The sequence below is a fragment of the Pan troglodytes genome, chromosome 4, assembly GCF_028858775.2.
Source record: "Pan troglodytes isolate AG18354 chromosome 4, NHGRI_mPanTro3-v2.0_pri, whole genome shotgun sequence".
NCBI lineage: Eukaryota > Metazoa > Chordata > Mammalia > Primates > Hominidae > Pan > Pan troglodytes.
The window spans coordinates 42,291,820-42,315,769 of record NC_072402.2 but is presented as its reverse complement, the minus strand read 5'-3'; the positions used below and the strand labels follow the sequence as shown (position 1 = coordinate 42,315,769).

The 23,950-nt window shown below is 38.4% G+C and overlaps 1 protein-coding gene across 5 annotated transcripts in view; it reads left to right on the top strand.

Annotated features, from left to right (window-relative positions):
• The window catches only part of ARHGEF28 (Rho guanine nucleotide exchange factor 28), a 314,548-nt gene that overhangs the window by 113,352 nt on the left and 177,246 nt on the right, over window positions 1-23,950 (top strand). For all 5 annotated transcript variants that reach the window (XM_016953152.4, XM_001151367.8, XM_001151239.8 and 2 more), the window contains exons 3-4: window positions 9,844-9,991; window positions 12,916-13,209. In XM_016953152.4, the coding sequence (XP_016808641.3) occupies window positions 9,844-9,991; window positions 12,916-13,209 (442 nt within the window). The remainder of the gene's footprint in view (window positions 1-9,843; window positions 9,992-12,915; window positions 13,210-23,950) is intronic.

Here is a 23,950-nt window from a genome sequence, read left to right as displayed (position 1 = left end):
GAGTTCAGGACCAGCCTGTGCAACAGGCGAAACCTTCTCTCTACCAAAAAATTAGCTGGGCATGGTGGTGTGTGCCTGTAGTTCCAGCTCCTCAGGAGACTGAGGTGGGAAGATCACTTGTGCCCAGGAGGCCATGGTTGTGGTGAGCTGAGATCATGCCACTGCACTCCAGTCTGGGGTACTGAACAAGGTCCTGTCTCTAATAATAATAATAAAAATAACTAAATAAATAAATAAAAAATAAAAAATAAACCTGGAGCTGGATGTGATGGCTCATGTCTGTAATTCCAGCGCTTTGGGAGGTTGAGGTGGGAGGGTCATTTGAGGCCCAGGAGTACAATACCAGCCTGGGCAACATAGTGAGACTTTGTCTCTACCAGAAAAAAAAAAAAAAAATTAGCTAGGTGTAGTGTGGTGGTGGTGCCTGCAGTCCTAGCTACTTAGGAGGCTGAGGTGGGAGGATCCCTTGAGCCTAGGAATTTGAGGCTGCAGTGAGCTATGATCATGTCACTGTACTCCAGCTTGGGTGATATAGTGAGAACCTATCTCAAAAAAAAAAAAAAAAAAAAAAAGGAGAAGCGAAAAATGAACAGAAACCCCACAAAATCCAAATCCAGTTATGTTAGGCCCCCCATTTTAAAAAATATTGAAGCAATTAATCTAGAATTATATACCAGATATTATAGATTCTAGACACTGAATATTAGATAGTTCTTTAAGTTCTTTAGCCTCATTCTTTCTCAGACCAAATAAGCAAAACAGAAAAACAAACAAAACACACCATCTCTTAGTAGTGCTTGTTCCTCCTAAGCTGAAGCAATCCTTGTCGTCTTTGGATGTCTGATCCTTAGAGGGCTCTCACTGGGGAGCTGAACTCTGTCCCCTGTCCTTCCCTGTATTGTTTTGTGCTCTTCCCTTGGGGCCTGCAGAACATGTCTAATCCTATGTCTGCATGATAGACCCTCAGATATTTGCAGCAGTGACCATTTACCCATGAGTCGTCTCTTCTTTAGCAAAACAGTCCCAGTTCCTTCAATTGTTCCTCATATGACAGCATGCTTTTTGCATCCCTTTGGCATCCTTGTCCTTTTCCTCTGAACGTGTTGTCAGCTTTGTCTATATTTGTATTAAAGTATTCCATTGCCCAGGTGTGTCTGACAGGTATAAAGCAGAGCTGGACCATACTCACTCTTAATGGAGTTACTAAATTTTCATCAATATAGGGTAGGGCAGGCTGCTCCCTCAGTGATGCTAGTGGATTATTGATTAAAATCCCAACTTGTGTCTAACTGTTAAACTGCATTTTGCTTCCTTCTTGGTTTATGTAGTTGATGATTTGGGGGCCAGTATAGGGCTTTTATTCCTAAAGGATTATCAGAATAATGCAAGAGTGATTACAATTTTTCTTATACCCAAGCCAGTACATTTCTCACTATGATCTGCTGCTTAAAGTGCCAGATATTTGTTTTCACTTACTAGGAGTTCTCTGTTTCCATGGAATTTGTAAGTTAGGGATTTGAAAAGGAAGCAAGCTAAGGGGCTTTATAAAGCCTGCTTCTGGTCTTGTGAGGAATCTGGAGTCATTTGCTGACCTCTGTCATGAATTGTCTTTTACTTAGTTCTGCTGTGTTATAGAAACAAAGGCAATTTCAATTTGATACTGGTGAATCATTCCATCAAGGGTGAAAGTCGTCTAGATTTTAAATTTATATATGTGTGTGTGTGTGTGTGTGTGTGTGTGTGTGTGTGTATATATATATATATATATATATGTATACTCACTCTGTTGCCCAGGCTGGAGTGCAATGACATGATCTTGGCTCACTGCAACCTCTGCCTCCTGGATTCAAGCGATTCTCTTTTCTCAGCCTCCCGAGTAGCTGGGATTATAGGTGTGCGCCACCACGCCCAGCTAATTTTTTCTATTTTTAGTAGAGATGGGGTTTCACCATGTTGGCCAGGCTAATCTCAAACTCCCGACCACGAGTGATCCACCTGCCTCGACCTCCCAAAATGCTGGGATTACAGGCATGAGCCACCGCACCTGGCCTGTGTGTTTATATTTTTTGAATTATTGTGTTTAATGCAGAGGTTTGAATAATGGGTATCTTTTACAAATATTAATATATGCATTTAATTATGTTAATTATTTCTTTGGGTAAGTTATTTTAATTGTGTAATTTAGATCTTTGATATCCTTGTCAATTTTTTGCTTACTTGTTCTATTAGCTATTGAAAGAGGCCTGTTAAAGTTTCCCACTGTGATTGTGGATTTGTCTATTCTATTGGATTTGTTAACTTTTGCTTTATATCTTTTGAAGATGTGTTATTAGGGGCATACAGAAGTAATATTATGATATTATCTTATTCAACTGACTCTTTTCATGATGAAAGATTTCTCTTTCCCTAGTAATATGTGTTGCTTTAAAATCTGCTTTGTCTGATATTATTTTGTTTGTGCTAGCTTTTTCTTGGTTAGTTTTGCATGGATGTCTTTTTACTTTTAAGCTTTCTGTGTTATTTTTAAAGTATGTCTCTTGTTGGCAGTGTATAGGTATCGTTATTGTTTTTAGATTAAAAAAAGTCCGTACTGGCAGACTTGGTGTACTATTTGGAGTAGTCTATCTACATTTAATATAATTGCTGATATAGTTGGATGTATATCTACATATAACTATTTGCTCTCTGTTTGGCATGCATGTTTTATTTTTATGTTTTTTGTTTCACCTGTCTTATTTTCTTTTTGATGAATCAACTATTTTTATTATTTAAGTTTCCTCTCTCTAACTTATTAGTTATGCATTCTTTTGGTGGCTACTCTCAAGTCAAAATATGTATATTTAATATATTATAAATATGATAAAAGTACTTTCAGCAATTTCCTAATATTGCTAGGTACTGTAATTTCATCTACCTTTTACATTATTATTGTCACACATTGTAGTTCTACAGATATTTTAAACTCCGTGACATTGTAATATTTTGTAAAACATTTTCTTATATATTACACAAAATATGTAATTTTATAATTTTGTAAAATTGTTTGTATATTTGATTTAATTATATTTATTCACATATTTACCTACTCGCTGTTCCTCATTCTTTCCTGCATTTCCATGTTTCTGTTTGAGATTATTTTATTTCTACTTGAGTAACTTCCTTCAGTATTTCTTTCGGTGCTGGTCTGTTGGCACTGAATTCTCTCAGTATTAGTCTTAAACATTTTAATTTCAGTTTCATTTTTAAAGATATTTTTGTTAGATATGGAATTTTCTTTCATCCCTTTACAGATATTACCCAATTGTCTTTTGGCTTCCATTACTTCTCTGAGTGGTTCTCCTCTCTGGTATTTTGTTACATTTATGTCCTCATTGTTTCCATGACTTTTTATTTGCCAGCCCTTGTTATTCCTAGTTGTTTTCAGCAGGACTGTTGGCCTGCTGTGGTCTATTTTATCCTATCTGGAGATGGACACCTACTATAAAGGCTATTTCTCAAAAAGTGTCTTATAAGTCTTTTAAGTTATTTTAGTTAACCTTCTTTTAAAAAATTGGCATTCTGATATTTCCCCCTGGATTTAACCAATTTGTATTTACGTGAATGGGACAATACATTTGAATAATCTTGTTATTTTAAATTATATAAAAGTCAGACGCTTTTTAAACATGCTTCAAATCAGGGGTTCTTCAGTTTTTTGATTCACATGTTCTTTGTGTACCTTTCTCAGAATCTAACTGATAGACAGACTCCCCAGATAAATGCCCCAAACTGTTGCATACATTTTCCGGAGGATTAGGGTACATTTCCCCTCACCGTATCTATCCGTAGATTTCAGGATGGGAACTACATTAAGAACATAAAGGAAAGATTGAGTTAAATGAAAAGCTGTAGATAAGTCACTAAATATTCGTGCATTTGCTGTTCGTTCACTAACATGGTGGGGAGAAAATGTACTGAGCCTGGCACAGAAAGATGTAGATTTATTTCTGGCTCTGCTCCTCACTAGATCTAATATTTTCAGTGTTCTCTTTAATAAATAAGGTTCATAATAATACCTCCCAGGTATTATTGTGGGAATAAGACAAGAAAACACACAAGAAAGCACTGTATAAATTGTGGTGTGCTGTACACATAGATAATATGTATAAGTAGTTAGATATATCGATATCTGCATTTGTATACATGTGCACACACATATAAGAAATAATATTTGCATCTCCACACTTTCTTTTAAAGAAGTACTTCAGCTAAACACAGTAATTTGAATAAAATACTTTGTGCCCACGGTGCTTCCTTTGGTACCACATATGCTGTTGTACTTGAGAAATTGTGAAGAGGATAACCTAACTTGGGGGTTGGGGCAGAAATCAAGAAACCTAATACTACACATCTGGCTCTGGGATCCTGAGCTAGTTAGCAGTGGTACCTATAGTTGTATTTACTTACCTATAAAATGGGATAATAACCATGCATCCTTTTTTTTTTCTTTTAACTTTTCAAGGATCTTACAAAGTTCAGTACGCTGTGTTCTACAGGAAAGGCTCTGTATAGATTTTTTTTTCTTATTGTAAAGAAGACAAGTTTCAAATATTGCATACAAATCAAATTTGATAGTTCACTTGGCACTGTATTTTAGCCTAATAGTTTTCATGGCATGTATTAGTAAACATTGATTATAATATTTAACAGTCAACTTATATTTACCTTTATTATGCTTCTTTCCCTAAATCATCCCATATAAAGGCTGTGTATAATACTAGAATCCATTGGAAGATACTTTATGTCTTCCTGTCAAAAAGGTGACAATTACTATTGAAAAGTATTTATTAACTTCCCATTTTTGCCTGTTACTATAAAAGCTAGAGTTCATAAACTTTTTTTGAATCTTTAGATGCCTTTGAGACTATGATGAAAGCCATAAAAAAACCTTTCCTCAGAAAATGGACATATATACACACAAAAAAATTATTATGTTTTGCTAATAATTTTCAGAGGTCCTCAAACTGTCTGAAATCCATATTCAGATTCTTCCCTTGGTTAAGAAACCCCACTATAAAAAGATGTATCCTTTTTTCTAATTGTCATAATTTGAAAATACAGTATTTGTTCATTGCCCAGTCATGCCATATATTTAAGAAACCAGAGAGTTAAGGTGTTGTTCAGCAAATAGCATTGTTATTAACGAAGTGTAATTATATACAGATGCATTGTTTATAATGGGAGGGAAGAAAGGGAGGAAGGGAGAGAAAACATGAGTACAGGAATACCCAGTGATTAGGCTAATACAGCCACTCAATTACTCAAGGTATTAGAGACATAGATTAATGAAAAAATCTTTAGAACATGCAAACTGGTGTCGACAACCATTTCCACTTTAAATACCGTCTGGAAAGGAATAGGAAAGTTGGATGAGATAGTTTAAGGTGGCAAAAACATTTGTTACCTTTTTGGTTCTCTGGGAAGAAATCCATAGATGTCACAGCATTTCAGCAGAAGGATTGGTCTTTGAAAATTATTGAGTTTTACGAGTAGAATTTCTCTAGAGGATGTTTGATGGTAAAAAATGTTAGTTTAATTTACCTGATTCTTTGTGTGTATTTATATTGAACTATGTTTAGTATGATTCTAGTCAGTTCAGCTTTTCTGCTCTACATTTGTGATTCCTGTTTTCCATGTGACTTGGCCTTCCAAGGTTTTATGGGAGTACTGATGAGTATTTTTTATTTGGGCATGATTGGGTAAGAGGTGATGTACCTTCACTATTTGACAGGGAAAGGGAATGATTCTGACACTGATTCCAACTGGTTCACTTGGGAAGCTAAAAATTTTGACCTGCCAAAGGCAAAGTTTGTAGGTGAATTCATATGTGAAACAGAAGAGGGAAGACTAAATTTATTCAAATTGAAATTTGGTTTGGCCACCAGCAATGTTTACATTATTTCGCAATAGACTTTTATGAAAGTGGGCAATAAATTTCAGTGGCAATGGAAAAAGGTGAATTAAATCAGCGAGGAACTGTTTATGATCTGTTAACACAGGAAATAATTCCAAAGATAGTTTTGGCAAGGTTGGGGTGAAAATGATACTCTTAACCAGCACATGTGATAAAAGTTGATACAAAATTTTTGGAAAGAAGTTTGGCAATTTGTGACAACTTGTTCATATTTTTGGAAGCATTTCTAGAATTTTATTCTAAAATAACATCTCAAAGGATAAAAATTACTTAAAATGTTTATAAAGAGTTGTTTAAAATGTTAAAAAGTCAGAAGTACACTTAATGAACAGTAGATGAATATTTAAGTAATCACACAATTGTGGAACATCAAACGCTTGGTGGAATGCAATTAAAAAGGGTGCCAAAGATTGTAACAATGTAGAAAAATACCTTTGATAGAAGAGAAGAAACCACACAGTATGTATTAATGTATTATGCCATGAGTATAGCTGTGTAATAATTACCTGTGCATATGAATAAAGACTGGAAGAGAATAGGAAAAATGAAAAAAGGTTGATAGTTTAGGATCATGTCAATGCAGATGAAATCTAAATACCTTTAATTGCTATTATTTATTCAATAATGAAAACTTTTAAACAGTCTTCTAATTTTATGCTTTTATGGATTTTTATGTTAGATATTGAATTAATTAGAAATTTAATCATTTGGTAGAAGGCATGTTTTTGCTCCTAATGGATAGCTATTGTTCTAAAACTATTTATTGAATTGTCCATTCTTTCCCTGCTGATTTGAAATGCCACCTATTATAACATAATTTCCATGGGTCCATGTGTCTGCCTCGGACTTTGAACTTGTCTGTCTCTATGCTACCATTACTCTGTTTAAATAACCCTGGTTTTATTGTATGTTTTGCTTTGTGGTAGAGCAAGCTTTGACAGCCCAAACATTCTCTCTCAAAAATATCATTTCAATTCTAGTGTATTTACTCCTCCAGATGAACTTTAGAATAAGCTTGTTGAGTTTCATTTGAAAAATGGGTTTTGACTGGAATACACTAAACTTGTTGATTAATTTGGGGAGATAATTTTGCCTAGCATGCTTCTTATTTTTTCCAGAAATTTCAGTGGCATATTTGAGTGTTTTTTTATTTTGGATATAGTGAGTTTATAGAAAGGTGAGAACACATCTCTATTGCTTCTATGTAGAAGCAGAGTGATTCTGATATTTATGCCAACAAATTTATCTAGGAAAGTTTCTAGTTTTCAATTGCCTGAAACAAAGAATGTAATTGGATCCAGATGGGGAACTGAAAGAGATACTTTGGAATTCTGTACATTGGAATTTTGTCTTTGCCATATATGAAATTGGTGGCCTTTTTAGAAGAGTAGCAGATTTTCAGTGGACTCAGTGGTTAGAAAGATCCCACTCTTACCCAAAAAACTGCCACCTGTGGTTGGCTATTTAAGCTGTACTTGCATATTCTTTCAGAAGGCCGTTCTTCCTGCTGATCTCCTAAGTAGCTTTATCTAAATCCATCTCCTTTGAGCTTTATCTGCCTTTTCTGAATGAAAATGTCCTTGTTATTTCATCTTCATATTTTCTTTCCTTGTCTTCCTCTCCTGCCCATCCATTTCTGTCTAATTGGGTCTCTCTGTTGGTTTCTGTATCACCCCCTTCTTCTTCCACAGCATCTTTAACTGGGTCTTTCTGATGTTTTTCTGGTTACCATATAAGAGACTTTTTTATTGCTGAATCTCTTCTGAGTGTTAGGACTTCTGGGCATCTCTCTTTAATCTCCTTAATGGGCATGTCTTATTACTCACATGACTGTTGGTTATCCTTTTACTAGTGTAAAGCATGGCATGGTTCTTGAAAGGCAGGCATGATGAATTACAAGACTGTAATGTTCAGGGTTGTATTGTGTTGGAAAGGGTTGCAATTAAACTCTCAGAAGCTGTAGTCCTTGTCCACCCAACCAAATAAAATAGTAATATGATCGTTGTTTTGAATAGATGCAGATTAGATATCCTTGTGATCTGTGAACATTTTTGATCTGTTTATATAATTTGTTTTTTTATTAAAAAAAAGTCACGAACAGGTCAGGTCAGCTTCTGCCTGTGGATAGTTAACAGTCTCTTTAGAAACCAGGAACATGACTAAAGCAAGCTGTTCTTCCTTTTTTAGGAAATGGAATTTCGTCTAAGTTTCCTCTCTCAGTCATGTTAGACATTTGTTGTTTTTTGCTTTTCAGATCTCCTTCCTGAAATTTTTTGGAAGCTATTGTATGGTAGATTTTTCTTGGCATGTTGCTTTTCTATTGATTACGTTTATGTGTGCACATACACACGCATGCTCATATGCAGAAAAGGGGCAATTCAAAACTGCCAACCAGTGATTTTTTTTCAGAACTCTATACTTTGTATTTATACCATTTCATAGTTTCTGATAACTGTGTGTGTGATACGTTTTAAACCACTAGAAAAGCATAGTTTTTTGTTTATTGTAAAAAAACTGAGATTAAATAACCATGTGACTATTAGAAAACCCTGCACCGATTTTGTTTTTGATCCTGATCGGCTTAACTCTTAGTGTCCTGTGAAGTATCTTGCTAATATTTGTCAGAGGCAAATTGATGTTAAGGACTCTGTGTAGGCTTTTCTCTGTTCACTTTCTCCTCTATCATAGGGTAAGGATATCTTGGCGAGCAGGTTTGTTTTTGTTGGACAAGCACACAAAAGCCCAGATGCTTCTCCACGCAGTGCCGAGCTCTGGAGGCCCTCCAAAGTGGGCGACCCTTTCCACCTCCAGGTTTCCATTTCCCCGCCACTCCCACAGGCTGGGCAGAATGTGCTCTCTCTCTGGAGGCCCCACTTTGTATTGCTTTTTGTGTTTTCAGTAGGGAGTAGCACAAATCCTTCAAAGCCTCTGGGGTCTGGAGATGACCTGGCAGTCCCTACCATAGCTGCTGTTCCCCTGGGTGCAACACGGCTGCTGTAGCCCCTCCGCAAAGCCTCAGGATGGTGACATACCCGAGAGCCCCAGCCTGCTGCCCCACTTCCTTTGACATTAGTCCTCAGAGGATGCCTCGGTGACCTGAGGTGGCAGCTCCTCTCCTTGGGACCAAGGCACTTTGCAGGGCTTTGTGCCAACCAGAAGCTCTTAAGAGAAAGTGTGAGGAAAGAGCACTTGGAAACCCCTCAGAGAAGAGAAATAGCAAATGGAAATAGCATAGCAAGGGGGAGGGAGTAGTCCCGTTTATTTGGCAATGTTTGTAAATATTTAAGATTCTTACAACTGACTATGGTCTAGCACAGGGTAAGGCCAGAGCTAAGAATAATTATCATGAACTTTTGTACTAATAATGGAATTTTGGATACAGGATAAAAATTAACTCAAACCATGATGTTCAGCTGGTAGAAATTCAGAGTACAAGACTGCTGGGTGTGGTGGCACATCCTTGTAGCCCCAGCTACCAGGGAGGCTGAAGTGGGAGGATTGCTTGCGCAGAGGAGTTTAAGACCAGCCTGGGCAACATAGTGAGACCCTGTCTCTAAAAATAATTTTTGAAAAGCAAACGGCAATGAAGTACCACACTCCTACATCTAGTACATTTTAAAGAAAGAAAAAATTCTTTCCTGTGCCCTGAACTTCTTTAACTTTAAAAACAGAACAAACCAGCTCTGATACCCATACCTAAATACATCAGGAAGCATCTTCCCTAATGTCAAATGTGTTGTTGTTGGAAGGAAGCACTCATGCTATTTGAACTCAACCACATGAAGTGAACATAACAAATGACACTGTTATGGACCCAGGCCCTTTGTATTGTGCTTTCTTAGAGCCAGGACAAGGAAGTGTGACAATGCCCCGACTTATTCCTTTTTCAGGGGCAGATGACGGTCTATGCGAAGTTTGACAAAAATGTGTATCTTCCTGAAGATGCTGAGTTTTACTTTACTTATGACGGATCTCATCAGCGACATGTCATGATTGCAGAGCGCATCGAGGATAACGTTCTCCAGTCCAGCGTCCCAGGTGAGGTGTCCTCTTTGTTGTGCAGCTGGGAAATTAGTCTGCAAATAACTTCCCTCCAGGGTTGTAGGCCAGGAAGAGAGCCAGGAAGAAAAAGAAAACAGTGCTGCAAGGTCAGGAGTGTGTGCGTGCCTGTGTGCGTATGTGTATGTTAGGAAGAACACTCACATCTGAGATTCTTCCAGTTGTATCTGCTGCTTAATTAGGAGTCTTAACTTAGACCAGGCAGACCCATCCTATTGACTGCACCCAACTTTGATGGTTGAGCGTGCTTTGAATGCAGTCAAATGGAGGAAACACTGTCTATTGAGTATCACCTCCTAATCACCTCCTATAACCTCAGACTCATTGCCAGGGTTGGCTCAGGCAGAACTGACATTGACAAAGTTTGTCTTCTCTCTTCCTCATTCTTCTGTAAGCAGCCTGGCAGCCATGGGTCTGCCTCTCCTCTGCTTGCTCCCTTTGGTCCCTGGGGTTCTTTCCTTGATGCCCTGTCCATCCAGAATCTTCCTTGGGGGATCTCCAGCTCCAGAACTTTCTCTCCCTATCATCAAAATGCTTACATTTGGAAACCTGTAATTTCCCCTGTTGTCTTCTTGATAGATGACAAATTAATATATCCTGTTCACATATTGTGACGAGCTAATAGCCCTTCTCAATATAGTTGTTTTATATTTTTATTGGTATGTGGGTTGTGCATTTAAGAGTCATCAGGCTTTAACCTAATGGTGGAATTAAAATGTCATTACCTACAGGACAGGGAGGGCATTTTAGAATTCTTTTTTATTGATTGGTTGGTTTTTCTTAACTGTGGGTCTTTCAGGCCCTTTTAATTTGTATCATAAAGAGACTCTTTAATTTTTATTAGAGTTAAGATTGAGATCATTTTTAAAGGAGCTTGTCTGTAACATATCTGCTACATGTGGAAAGAAGGTAGCCAGTGAACATGCAAACAACACAGACACAGTGAGAATTGTAGAGAAGTGCAGATACCTCTTAGCTCTACCTGGTCTTGGTCACTGAATTAATCTGTTGTCCAATTTCTGAGACCATCGGCAATTTTAAGTACTTCTGTCTTTAGTCCAGTAATCTTCATCGTTAAAAGAAAAAAAAAAAGAAAGAAAAGACAGTCAAACCGAATTAATGGGCCAGTCATGGTGGCTCATGCCTGTAATCCCAGCACTACCGGAGGCCGAGGTGGGAGGATCACCTGAGATCGGGAGTTTGAGATCAGCCTGGCCAACATGGGGAAACCCCATCTCTATTAAAAATATAAACATTAGCTGGGCATGGTGGCCGGTGCCTTTAGTCCCAGCTACTTGGGAAGCTGAGGCAGGAGAATCACTTGAACCTGGGAGACAGAGGTTGCAGTGAGCTGAGATCATGTCACTGCACTCCAGCCTGGGAGACAGAGCGAGACTCCATCTCAAAACAAAAACAAAAACAAATCTAATTAACGGCACATAGTTACTTCAGCTGTTGGTTGCTTTCCCTCTGCCCTTTTGCTCTGGCTAATGTTTTCCCTACCTTTAGTTTTGCTCTCTTTTCTTGGTTTTCTCCTTTATCAAGCCCTTATAGAGAAAGGATAAAAAATAATAACTAAAGTGCCACTCCTATTTTCAAAACTTTTTATCTTTTTCTTTACTTGCACGTGGTGGCGACTCTCCTCCTCCTTCCTTAGGAGGAAGATAATATAATCTTTTGTTTATATTGTTTGTGGTCTACTTAAAAGTGAGGTTTCTTATCTTCATTTTAACAGAATCTAGAGGCAGGTGACAGTTTCTATTTCTGAACCTTGAATTTCCCTGGTGACAGCTTTTACCAGGACAACCTTTCAAAATTTGTAAGACAGATTTATTTAATATTTCCTGGGTATGTGTAGTCTGGTGGGAGGTGGGTGCATTCTGTGCCCGTACCATGAGACCACTTTTAAGAGTCGATGACAAAGTGACACTAGTTCTCTTTCAGTAAACTTGGGATAGTCTTGTTCCTTGGAGCCCTAGCTGCAAAGCCTCTGGGAAAAGTCTTTGGCGAATAAGGCAGAGGAGGAATGACTTGTACCTGTTAGCCATTTGACTGGGGGCAACAGGGTGCTATGAACCAGTGGTAGCTGAATAACTCTTCTCTGTCCAGTCATGATTATCATGATCATAGTGATTTGGTGCCACCAATTCCTGAAAATTCTGCCAAGGGCAGCATAAAAATGTACCTGGGTAAGAGCTTCCCAGCTCTGGCAAAATAAGAGAGTGGGGCAAAGAAGAGGAAGAGTGAAGGGAGGGACAAACAGCAGGATTTGGTGACACTCTCAGGAGAAATTGTTGAGAACACCTACAAGACAGAGACACTATTGTCAGAAGAGGGGGTGGTGAGCAACAACACACACACACACATAGATATGTATATATATATTTTCCCTTTTGTTTTCTCTTGGGTAGTCTTCACCCACCTTAACTCACATTCAAAGGAGCTCTATGGAATTAGGGCAAACTTGTGTAATTGTATGGTGCTATCTTATAAACTTATTGCTTAAATATGTAAAAATATGTGACTCAGGAGGAAATGGCAGAGTGGAAAAGAGCAAAGGACTTGAAGACAACAAACACAAATTCAGGGGTCAGGGTAGGAGTAAAAGGTTAAAGGAATGCTGAATAGCAGTGTTTGGTAACGATAGGAGAACAGATGGTCAAGTGCTCAGAGCTCGTAAAGGTAAGTTTTAAAATCAGGAGTTACTGAAAGAAGATGGAGTCAGCATTAGTTTGGCCCACATGCTTGGCAGTGTGTAAGGGTAATGGGCTGGCTTTCCTTTCTGCTTTGTTCTCCTGGAGCGTGTTGTCTGCTTAAGCTATGTGGTGGCGCTAGCACATTGGACCCCTGTGAGAGCATCTCCTACAGACTTGGGGTGAACTGTTCACTGTCTTGTTGTCCAGGCCATGGGCTTCAGGAGACGGTGACGGTATCTGTGTGCCTCTGCTCGGAAGGTTACTCTCCGGTGACCATGGGCTCCGGCTCAGTGACCTACGTGGACAACATGGCTTGCAGGCTGGCTCGTCTGCTGGTGACACAGGCCAATCGCCTCACAGCCTGCAGCCACCAGACCCTGCTGACCCCATTTGCCTTGACGGCGGGAGCGCTGCCTGCCTTGGATGAGGAGCTCGTGCTGGCTCTGACCCATCTGGAATTGCCTCTAGAGTGGACTGTGTTGGGAAGTTCTTCACTTGAAGGTGGGTCATCACCAGAAAATTCAGATATCCCCTGTGTGTGTCAAGTTCAGAATGTACCTTATGCTATACTGTGTGTTCCCCTCGGCAGGTTTTCCTGCCCACTTTTTACCTGAACCTTGCTCTGATGTGGAGGGGCTCCCTGAGGTCCTGAGCCACTCATCTCTGGGCTGGTTTATGTGACTCCGTGCCAGGAGGTGTGGGATAAATGGAAGAGCCTTGTCTCAAGTGGGGAAAGACTGTTTCTTTATGGTACGCTCTTGAGTCAGCTGCTCTGGGCTGTGGCACCACTTCCCTTGGCAAGTTTTCTTGCTGTGGGAAGGGGACATTGCTGCCCCATTTCCAAATAGGTAGGCTTACTGGACAAGAAAGATCATGTCACCAACTCTGTGAAACACCTGGAAGACATGTGACCACATGGGAAACATAACCAATGAATTGACATCTTTGAAAATGTCAGTGTCACTGAGAGCATTTGTGTTACATTTGTACTAGTTTTTGGAGTTCTAAAGACCAAATGGACTCTGAATACCAAGTATTTGGAATCTGCGTGTGAACAAGGCTATAGATGTTATATATAGGCCCTTACTAGACATGAGGCTAAAGTGATCAATAGATGCTTTTTAAAAATGAAAAAATAAAATCTTTTTTTGAGAGATGGGGTCTCACTGTGTTGCTCAGGCTGAACTTGAACTTCTGACTTCAGTGATCCTTCTGCCTCAGTCTCCCAAAGTGCTGGGATTACAGGCATGAGCCAATGTGTCCAGCCAATAGCTGCTTTTTGTTGGTGATTACAAGTTATATATAATTTTATTGGAAATACACAAATGTTGTTTTGTAATTTATTGAATACAACATATATTATTGCTTTTTTTGCTATCCTTCCTGTGACCTTAGCTTTGTAGTCAGATGATGCTATTTTTGAGAGTTTCTGCTTCCTGGTAAATTCTAGTTGTAAGTTTCAGGTTGGCTTAAATTTGATCATGGATGAGATTAAATGCACTGCTCTGGGTAAAGGGGTGTGAGTTTTGTAAACAGAATTATAAAGCCATAAGTCACAATCCAAAAGGATCTCTGTTTATTTCCTTTAATCAGGGTCACACTAAAACTCTTCTGGGCACTTAAAGACGTCTCTTGTTTTTAAGACCTTGGATGAGGGAAGTCACAAGTCTAGTCCAGCACCGAGCCATGCCTGAATCCTGTGTGCTGCACTCTCCTGTGTGGTGGCTAATTGATACGTATGGCGTGGGCTCCCTGAGGGTGTGGGTGGTGTTTGTTCTGCTTGCTATTATCCCCAAGGATTCAGCAAGGAGATATGAAATATAAGGGGGAGTTGCAGTGATGATACTTGAAAGGTCTTGGGATACACCATTCATTCATTCATTCAACAAATACTTTTTTAAAATAAAGTATTAATAAAATATTTTTAATAAAGTAAATGTGCTGCACATTTTTAATTTCTACAATGAGTCATAGTAGTACCTGCTTCTTTAGCTGATGAGACAGGGTCATCTTGCTCTGTTGCCCAGGCTGGAGTGCGGTGGCACAATCATAGCTCACCGCAACCTCAAATTCTTGGGCTCATGTGATCCTACTGCCTCAGATTCCCGGGTATCTAAGATTATAGGTGTTTGTCACATGCCTGGCTAATTAAATTCATTTTTTATTTTTTTTTTTAGAGACAGAGTCTTGCTGTATTTCTCAGGCTTGTCTCAAACACCTGGCCTCAGGCGAGCCTCCCACCTCAGCCTCCCCAGTAGCTGGGATTATAGGCACCTGGCTCAACAAATATTTCTTAAACTCTTGCTATGTGCTAAGCCCTTATATACAGGGGAATTGCAACAGTAATACCTGATCGTCTGGAGATACACCCTTTCTATCTCACATATGTAAGTGATAGATGACATGTATGATCTACATTAATATAGATATAGTATATATAAATTTATATATCTATGATACATATTGTCTATATCTAAATATTATATACATATAATGTTTTCTGGCTAAGAAACTTCATCTTAAGCCTCTTGGATTTTTAAAAAGATTTCTAACTATAATATTGGAAGGTGTTTTTTGGGGGGGGTGTGGATCCATTTTGACAAAGACACAAAGGTTTCACGATTTCCCATGAGTAAAGGAAGAGCATCACAGCCTCACGCAGGGGCAGATGCAGGTTAGTCCCACAGCCCCTCCCCAGGCCAGCAAGTCTCTCAGCACCAGGCCAGCAAGTCTCTCAGCACAGCAGCTTGGTGCCTGCAGCGGTTTAATTAGTGCCTCTGAAAAATTACAAATTGTTGAAGGTCATGGAACCTCATAACTGAACGTGAATAGCTTAAACTAAGGGTCTCCAAAATGGAATTCATGTTACCCACATACTATATTTATTTTTCATGCCGATATTTAGAAATACATTCATACTCTCTAGGATTTAATCCGTGGATTGCAATAATAGAAGCATACAGTTTTCCATGCTGGGCATGCCTGCTCAAAGTTATTTTTGCCGGTAGAGATACATAAAAAAATAAGTTTGGAGAACGCTTGACAACGCATGTTGTCGAGGGTCATCCTATTGCCATTTTCATTGCTATTTAGGGATACATTCTTGTTTGCCAAGCTTTTAGCTGTCGTGGCCTTTGATTTATCCATATTTTTATAACAGACAGATTTATGTCACCAGGAGTTCCTTTCTGACCCCTCTGCCAGTATTTATACATAATATATGTATTTTCATGAGAGAAAAACTGGAGTGGTTTCTTTTCATGGTAAAACACTTTTCTATTCTAGTGTCCTAGTTGTTAAGAATGTGTGCTGTGGAGCCAGGTTCAGATCCTGACCTTATTACCTCCTGGCTGTGAGACTTGGGCAAGGTATTTTAGTTCTGGTGCTGCACATTTTTAATTTCTACAATGAGGCATAGTAGTACCTGCTTCATTAGCTGGTTGTGATGATTTAATTAGATAATGTATGGCAAGACCTCTAGAAGAGTATCTGAACATATTAAGTTTTCAGTAAAAGGTGATGTTGGTATGTGCATGTGAATAAATTTTCATATATAGAGTGTATTGTATGTACTTATATGTGCATAGGTAGAAAGCAGATACAATTGGTTTGGACAAATGAAGCTGAAGGCAAAATATAAAATCCTGGCATTGTAAGCAATTCTTTGAAAATTTCTAGGAATGTCTCTAGACTTTCTCTAAAGGCAGTTTATAGTACTTGAGGTAAAACTGTCTGCAGCCTAGACTTGTAGTGTAGCTTCTCTACAACATCAATGTCAAGCGACAGGGTTAATGCTCATGTTTGAAGTCGAATTTTACTCTGAAGGTTATGACCATCTTATGAGATTTGATTCAGCCCACCATGTGTTTAAGTCTCTGTGTCTGCCTGTTCACACCTCAGTTCTGTTATGTATGTATGTAGGGGCTCATATATGGATATCGGCTAAGTTTAGATTGGTAGGTCTTAACAGATGTATTTATCAGTACATTTCTGTCAAAATTATTCCACGTTAAAAAGAACAAATTGGGCATTTAGATGAATAGATTGAAATATAAATTCTTCTGTGTCAGTTTTAATTTTGTACTTTAGAAATTGTATTAGATACTAGGGAGAAGGAAAACGTGGAGTTTTTATTGTATTTACTGAATCAAGTAGTTGGACATAAATTAATCATTTTATAGTTGGGAATAAACAAGAGTATTTGGTGAAGAACTAACATTAATACCCTAGATTAACTGGATTATATTAGATTTTTACAATGCACATGTATACTCTATGGATGTATTTTGACTCATTGCCTATTCATAACCATTTGGTGGGGTTTCACTAATCTTGAGCTGTTTTGGATTTGTTTTTCGTTGTACTTTTAATTTAATAGAGTTTTAATCTAAGCAGTTTAAAACCTCTTATGTGCTTATACATCTTTTTTAGTGTACATATTTTATTTGTGTTGCTTGTCTTCAGGTAGATAAATTATAATAATGATGTGAGAAATAAACTGTGACATCGGACCCACTGGACGTTATAAATGTATTAGTGGCAGTGGCATCACAGGTGGAAAACAATTTCTTTCCTAGTAATTATTTCTTCCAGTACTTGTCCAAAAATTATTTTAATGCTCAGTGTTCACTTTTATTAAAAATTTTTTGTGTTTATTTATTTATGATTTCTTCAAATATAAATAGATCTTACCGAAGGAGTATTCATTGATTTCTGTAATGACTTTGTCTTGGAAGAGTGATCAAAACCCTGCTGTGACACATTACTGTATTCTTTGCATTTTATAATGAACTTCTCATTTTTTTCCCTTGTCAATCATTGAGAGTTATTAGGAAGGACTGGGAATCTGGAAAAAGGCCAGAGTCTGAGTAGAGCATGGATCTTGTAACAAAAAGCAGAGCCTTCTTTCAGCCCTGTATCTTACCCGTCATTAGTCACAATGCAACTTCGTTATGTGTTTGAGGAAAGGAAATATCCCAGATTTTATTTAATTTTAGACCATAAATAAAATTGGATTTCTAGTTCATAAAATTAAGACCATTCCTTTTATGAAATAGCATTCATAATAGTGCCTTGTGCAGGGTCTCAGAAGCCCAAATTTGGAGTAAAGCGTTGAATAGTAATATAATTATTCAACAGAATCTCACAATTTATTTTTATTTTTTTGTTTTGGGTTTTTTGCTTGTTTGTTTTTTGAGCAGAAATCTTTTCTCAGAGATTTGTATAATTTTGACAATTAGGTTAACTGGGATAACACATTCTAATGTTTTATGTGTTGATGCTCAGATGACTTTGGAGTTGAAAGCCCCCTTGACCTTCCTGCTCCATCAAACTACCTCCCTCCACTTGTGTTCCCAGTAGCTTAACATGGCTGGCAAGCACCAAGCTTGCCAACACCAGTGAAGGGCTGCCATGTGGGTAAAGAACCCAAGGGGACTACAAATGGTATCTCCAAAGACAGATGGCATCGTTCCTGTGAACACAGTAGATTCTCTCCTAACCTATGGAGTAGGTCGAGCTTGTCCTGGTTAGGTTTTCTAATTTAAGAGAAAAATAAAGCCCAGTTCCTTAAAAAAACAAAGAGGTCATATAAAGAATATTTCTCACATATGTTTACACTTACAAACTAATATATAACAATTTGGAAGACTCAAGATATTTTTTGCCAGAGTAAATTACTATTGTTTTCAAAAACGAACTTGGACTCTTCCAGTTGTCTAGGTAAAAGTAGTTCATGTGATCAAAGGTCTCCTAACAGGCAGAAGTTCTGCTCATTATGGAACAGGTGGATTCTTTGTTATATCAATCATAAAAACATAACCAAATCTGTTTATTTTTTATTTTTATTTTTTTTTGAGACGAAGTCTCACTCTGTTACCTAGGCTGGAGTGCAGTGGGATGATATTGGTTCACTGTGACCTCTGCCTCCAAGGTTCAAATGATTCTCCTGCCTCAGCCTCCTGAGTAGCTGGGATTACAGGTGTGTGCCATCACGCCTGGCTTATTTTTGTATTTTTAGAGATGGGGTTTCACCATGTTGGCCAGGCCTGACCTCAAGTGATTCACCCACGTCGGCCTCGCAAAGTGCCAAACCTGCTTTTGTAAAGGTACTAGCATGAATTGAATCTGCAGGGCAAAAATATTAAAGTGTTTAACAAAACAAAGTATTACCTGGTAGATTGCTTCGTCAAGTTTAAAGAGTTAAGCTTTTCTCCTGCCTTTGTAATTGGTTCTATGAGTGAAAGAAAATTTTAAGGTAAGCCAATTGAACTTTTGGAACTCTTCTATAGGAATGTTTTGGACTTCAACACAGCTGATGTATTTAGAGGATACAGCTTCTCATTCTGTGGGTCTATGGTTGGTTGGAGAGCTGTCCCCAAAGAAAACAAATTGGTGGAACTAGCAGGACCCACTGAGGGTGGCTTAGAGAATTGAACATTTTCCAAAAGTCAGATTAAGAGTATACTCCTTAACTTGCAAATAACACCAATAGAGTTATAACAACCACAACAGATTTAAACTTGAATCCAGAAATTAGAGAAATGATTTGTTAGTTTCAAGGACAAATCCAAGTACAAGTCACAGCATAATGAGTAGTAAGTTAAAGGAAATATAGAAAACCTTGTCATGGCCCACACGTGTAATGTATAGGTAAAGTAATGTGATGCTCTTACTATGGAGAAGGGTCGTTAGTATAACACTCTGCTCTTGCCTGAATAGGGTCTTCATAAATTAGTTCCTCTTGAAGGAGAATGTTTGTTTTTCTATGCTTTACACATAATGGAAAGAAAAGGAAAAGAAATACAGAGGCCCGAAAGGACTTCAGAAGAAAGTTTATAAGAGTTAGGGTTATCTAGCAGTTATTTTTTCCCCTAAATTTATTATTTTTTTTAATTCAATAGCTTTTTGGGGAACAGTAGATGTTTGGTCCAGCAGTTCTTAAAATGTGTCTTGATTGTTCAGTGTTCACTTAAGAAGTTTAAAAAGCAGTTTTAATATTGCTTCTTATCTGCAGGAAAAGCCATTACATAGGAATTAACAGTTCATTACAAAAGAGTGGATGGGAACTACTCATTTTATGTGACAGCCACATCTTGCTTCAAGCCACATACCTTGAACCTTCTAGGCAACAAGAGAAGGGAATGTGTGGCCTAGCAGTGTTTGACAGAGAAAAATATCTGTTTCTCTTTCTTTGAATACAGAAAAGAGATCTGTAGCCGGTAGCAAGCAAGATTTGTTTAATGTTTGAAATGGAGCGTGGCTTGTGTTTTTATCTTTGAATACTGTCTGCTGGCCGTAGATATAGAAAGAAAATAGAGCAAGGCCCCAGAGCCTGGCACTGTGGGTTGGCCTGATGACTGCACTGTGTCCAGGTCTTACTAACCAGAGAAGGGCAAACTGATTTATAAGACTTAATTGCTGGCCCACAGATGAGGTAAAATGTCAGCTTTGTTACTCTGCCATAAAGCTCTGTACTGGACAGCAAGTTTGAAATAACATTAGCTGAAACACCAGTGGGTAGGAAACCCATAAAGGACAGATTTATTACAAAATACAAGAAATACAAGTTTCCAGTGGTTTTTTTTTTTTTAAAGTTTTGAAATCAATACATTATGGGTAACAACTGATTCAGGGGTTTTGTATGTTTCTCTTGGAAATCTTGACATTTTTCAAGGGGTTGTGTACACACTCAGTATTGCTGTCTAGCCTTCTGTCACTTCTGATAGTATCTAATGGGACAAACATCTCTACACCTTTTCTGACATTTCAAGCTGGTAGTATACTCCTTCTGTTGCTAAGGCAACCCACTGGATGAACACTAGGGGTGGAGAGAATGTTCTTTAGATCCTATGGCACTTGTTATGATGGTAAATTGATAAAATTGTTTTACAGCTCTCAGCTATATATATGTATATTATTTGTGAAGCTTTAAATCCTTAATTTTAAAATGTCTTCTTTGTCTTACATTCCTTTTGTAGTTTTTAATTTTTGAGGAATATGTTTTCTGGCAGTAAAGAATTTAATATAGAATTAAACTTCTAAGGAAAAGGACTCCTCTCCTCCCAATCATTTGAATTCATTTTTCAGTTTAAGTAGGTAAACTCTTATTGAACACATTCTCTGTTTAAGGTACTACATGTTAAATAAGAAACAGCAGCTTAAACTCTTCCTTAAAAAATAAGCTTCCTACTTTTGTCTGGCAACAATGGCCCTTATACTGGAATAGAGAATTACGCACTTACTCTCACTTCTGGGAAACAGAACGTAGAGTTGGATTCCGGTCACTCTCTCTCCCTCAATTATAATTTTCAAGAACAAAAAATGTAAATGGAAGCGAACAGCCTACCCAATGTGCTTCCCAAAGGATTCGGGACTGTAGAAGGTTTTTGAAGTCCCATTCCTGGCTTACCTCCTCTGGGGCTTTTCTCCCCTTAAAACGTAGCAGGATGCATATAGCAGTTTTTGCTTGCACGCAGGGGATTAAAGCTGAATTTAAAAAATGACAGTAACCAAGGAATATCTTCATAACCTTGAAGGAGAAAGTTAAAATTTTGCTATTCTCATAGATTTCTTAATGGGATTTGAATGCTGGCAGTTGTCCTTGTACTATTTTATCTACAAACCAAATGAAATATTGGTTTGTAGATAAAACATTGGTTTTAAAACTACCAATGTTTGGAGGTTAAAATCCCCATGATTGAAAAAGTTGGGTAGGAGAGATCTGGGGAGGAAAGTGAGGCAGGGAGCCAGAAGAGATGGTACATTCTTAGGGAAATGAATAATTGTGCGTCCTGTTCCAAAGTCCCCCTTTACTTGGCCCAGTGTTGTTTAAGAGGCCTTGTCTTGACTCTCTCAAATATAAGCCTTGGTGTGGGGATGAAGCTGTATGGATAGAAACCTCAAAAGATCTTCTGTAATCCTACCGTAGGTACCCATATACCTACTGTCCTCTTCCACACCTATAACTGTAGTTGCTTTTATTTTGCAAGTTTGACATGAGAATGTATGTGTGCTGTGAGTGGCGACACATCAGGTCAATATCTGGAGGAGAGGAGAAGCATGAGTGACGGATGTGAGCCTGGGTCCTTAGAATTTGCTCAGCTCAAGTTCCTTCTGCTTATTTTTCCCTCACTCTCAATTTGTTGGTTTTTTTTTAAGATGGGGTCTCGCTGTATTGCCCAGGCTGGTCTCAGACTTCTGGGCTCAAGTGATTCTCTTTCCTCATCCTTCCTAGTAACTGGGACTATAGGTGTGTGCCACCACAACTGGGTAATTTTTTTTTTTTTTTTTTTTTTTTTTTTAGAGATGAAGGTCTTGCTATATTTCTCAGGCTGGTCTCCAACTCCTGGGCTCAAGCGATCCTCCTACCTCAGCCTCTGAGTAGCTGGGACTATAGGCATGAGCCACCACACCTGGCTGGTTCTATCTTTCCTTGCCCTCTTTAAAAAAATCTATTTTGAGGCTGAGTGTGGTGGCTCACACCTGTAATCCCAGCACTTTGGGAGGCTGAGGTGGGTGGATCACTTGAGGTCAGGAGTTCGAGACCAGCCTGACCAATATGGTGAAACCGTGTCTTTACTAAAAATACAAAAATTAGCCATGCGTGGTGGTGCATGCCTGTAATCCCAGCTACTTGGGAGGCTGAGGCAGGAGAATTGCATGAACCCAGGAGATGGAGGTTGCAGTGAGCCAAGATCACACCACTACACTCCAACCTGGGTGACAAAGCAAGACTCCCTCTCAAAAAAACAAAACAAAACAAAACAACAACAACAACAACAAAATCTATTTTGAACTTTTTATTCTTGTATAAATTTTTCTTCACTACTCCCATCTTCCCATCTGCAGTTTATAATAGGAGATACAAGTATATAAGTATTACATGAGTCAATCCCTGATTTTTAAAAAGTAGTCCCCAATTCTTGTAGTATATGACTCTCCTATGTTTCTTGTCAACACATTTAATTTTTATAGTCTTGATTTTTTTGTTGTTGTTGGCTTTAATGTATTTTTCCTTGACAAGTACATGAGATATATCACTGCAGTTGGGGCCAATTCAAGCCATCCTTTGTAGAATGAGAGGCATAATAGTTAAGAACTTGAGTTTTGGAGGTAGAAAAATCTAGGTTCAAATCCTTCATGTTCCATATACTACTTAAGTGAGCCTAAGCAATTGCATAATTATGTCAAGGCTTAGTTTCTGCCCCTATAAAATAAGGATAGTAATAGTACATACATCATAGAATGGCTGTCAGGATTAAATGAGATAATGCATATAAAGTGCTGAATAGAGGTTAGCTCTTTATAGAAACAAGAAAGGTAAAATCCTTATCATAGTCACTGACACTTAGTAAGAATGAAAGAAGAAATGTTGGTGTGGTGGTTCATTTCTTTTTTTCATTCATGGATAATCGTTGCCCATCTGTATTCCTGGTTGACCTTTTTCCAACCTCCCCTTCCTCCCTCCAGATATGGCAGCATCTTTTATACTGATTTCTGGCTTGGTTTATCCCATTTACCTTCCTCTTGTAGTCTCACCAGAATATCCCTTGTTGATTGTGCCTTACTGGTGAAGGAAAGGATGAAATCATCCATTGAAGCTGTAGCTCATACCCAAAGAGTGTAATATTTCTAATATTTCTCAATCCGGGACTTTGGACACAAGACACTGGCTTCCAGTGCAAGGGCACTGAATGGACCCTGCCTGGCTGTAGGCGAATGGCCAGTTTCCTGGTTGTGTTTGAAGGCAGACTTCCAATGCAGACTTCAAAGGGCCATCTGCGAGGCATGATGAGTCCACACTTTTTCTGCTTGTCAATAATAAAATTAGACTGCAATGTATTTTCATTTGTCTCCCAAACAGAACACGGTCCCTGGAGAGTCAAGTGGGAGGGCGTCTGAGAATTCTAGCTCATCTGGGGTGTAAGGGGAGATCTTGCAGAAGAGTGCCTGCACACAGTTGGCTATCAGCAAATATCTGTTGAGTGAAATCAATGGTGGACTTGAATCATAGCCTTGAAGCAACATTAACAAATGAAAGAAAAATCGATACAGGCTGGAAAGGAGGAGGTATGCCATAATTGCTACTTACAACACCTAATGACCGCCTGCTGCCCAAAGCATGGGATTACAGCACATTTGTCTTAATAGCACATCTGATGCAATTACAGTGCTCGGTAAGCAGGCAGCTAGTCCTTACAATTATGCCTTTAAATTGTGACCACAGGAAAATTGTTTTCAA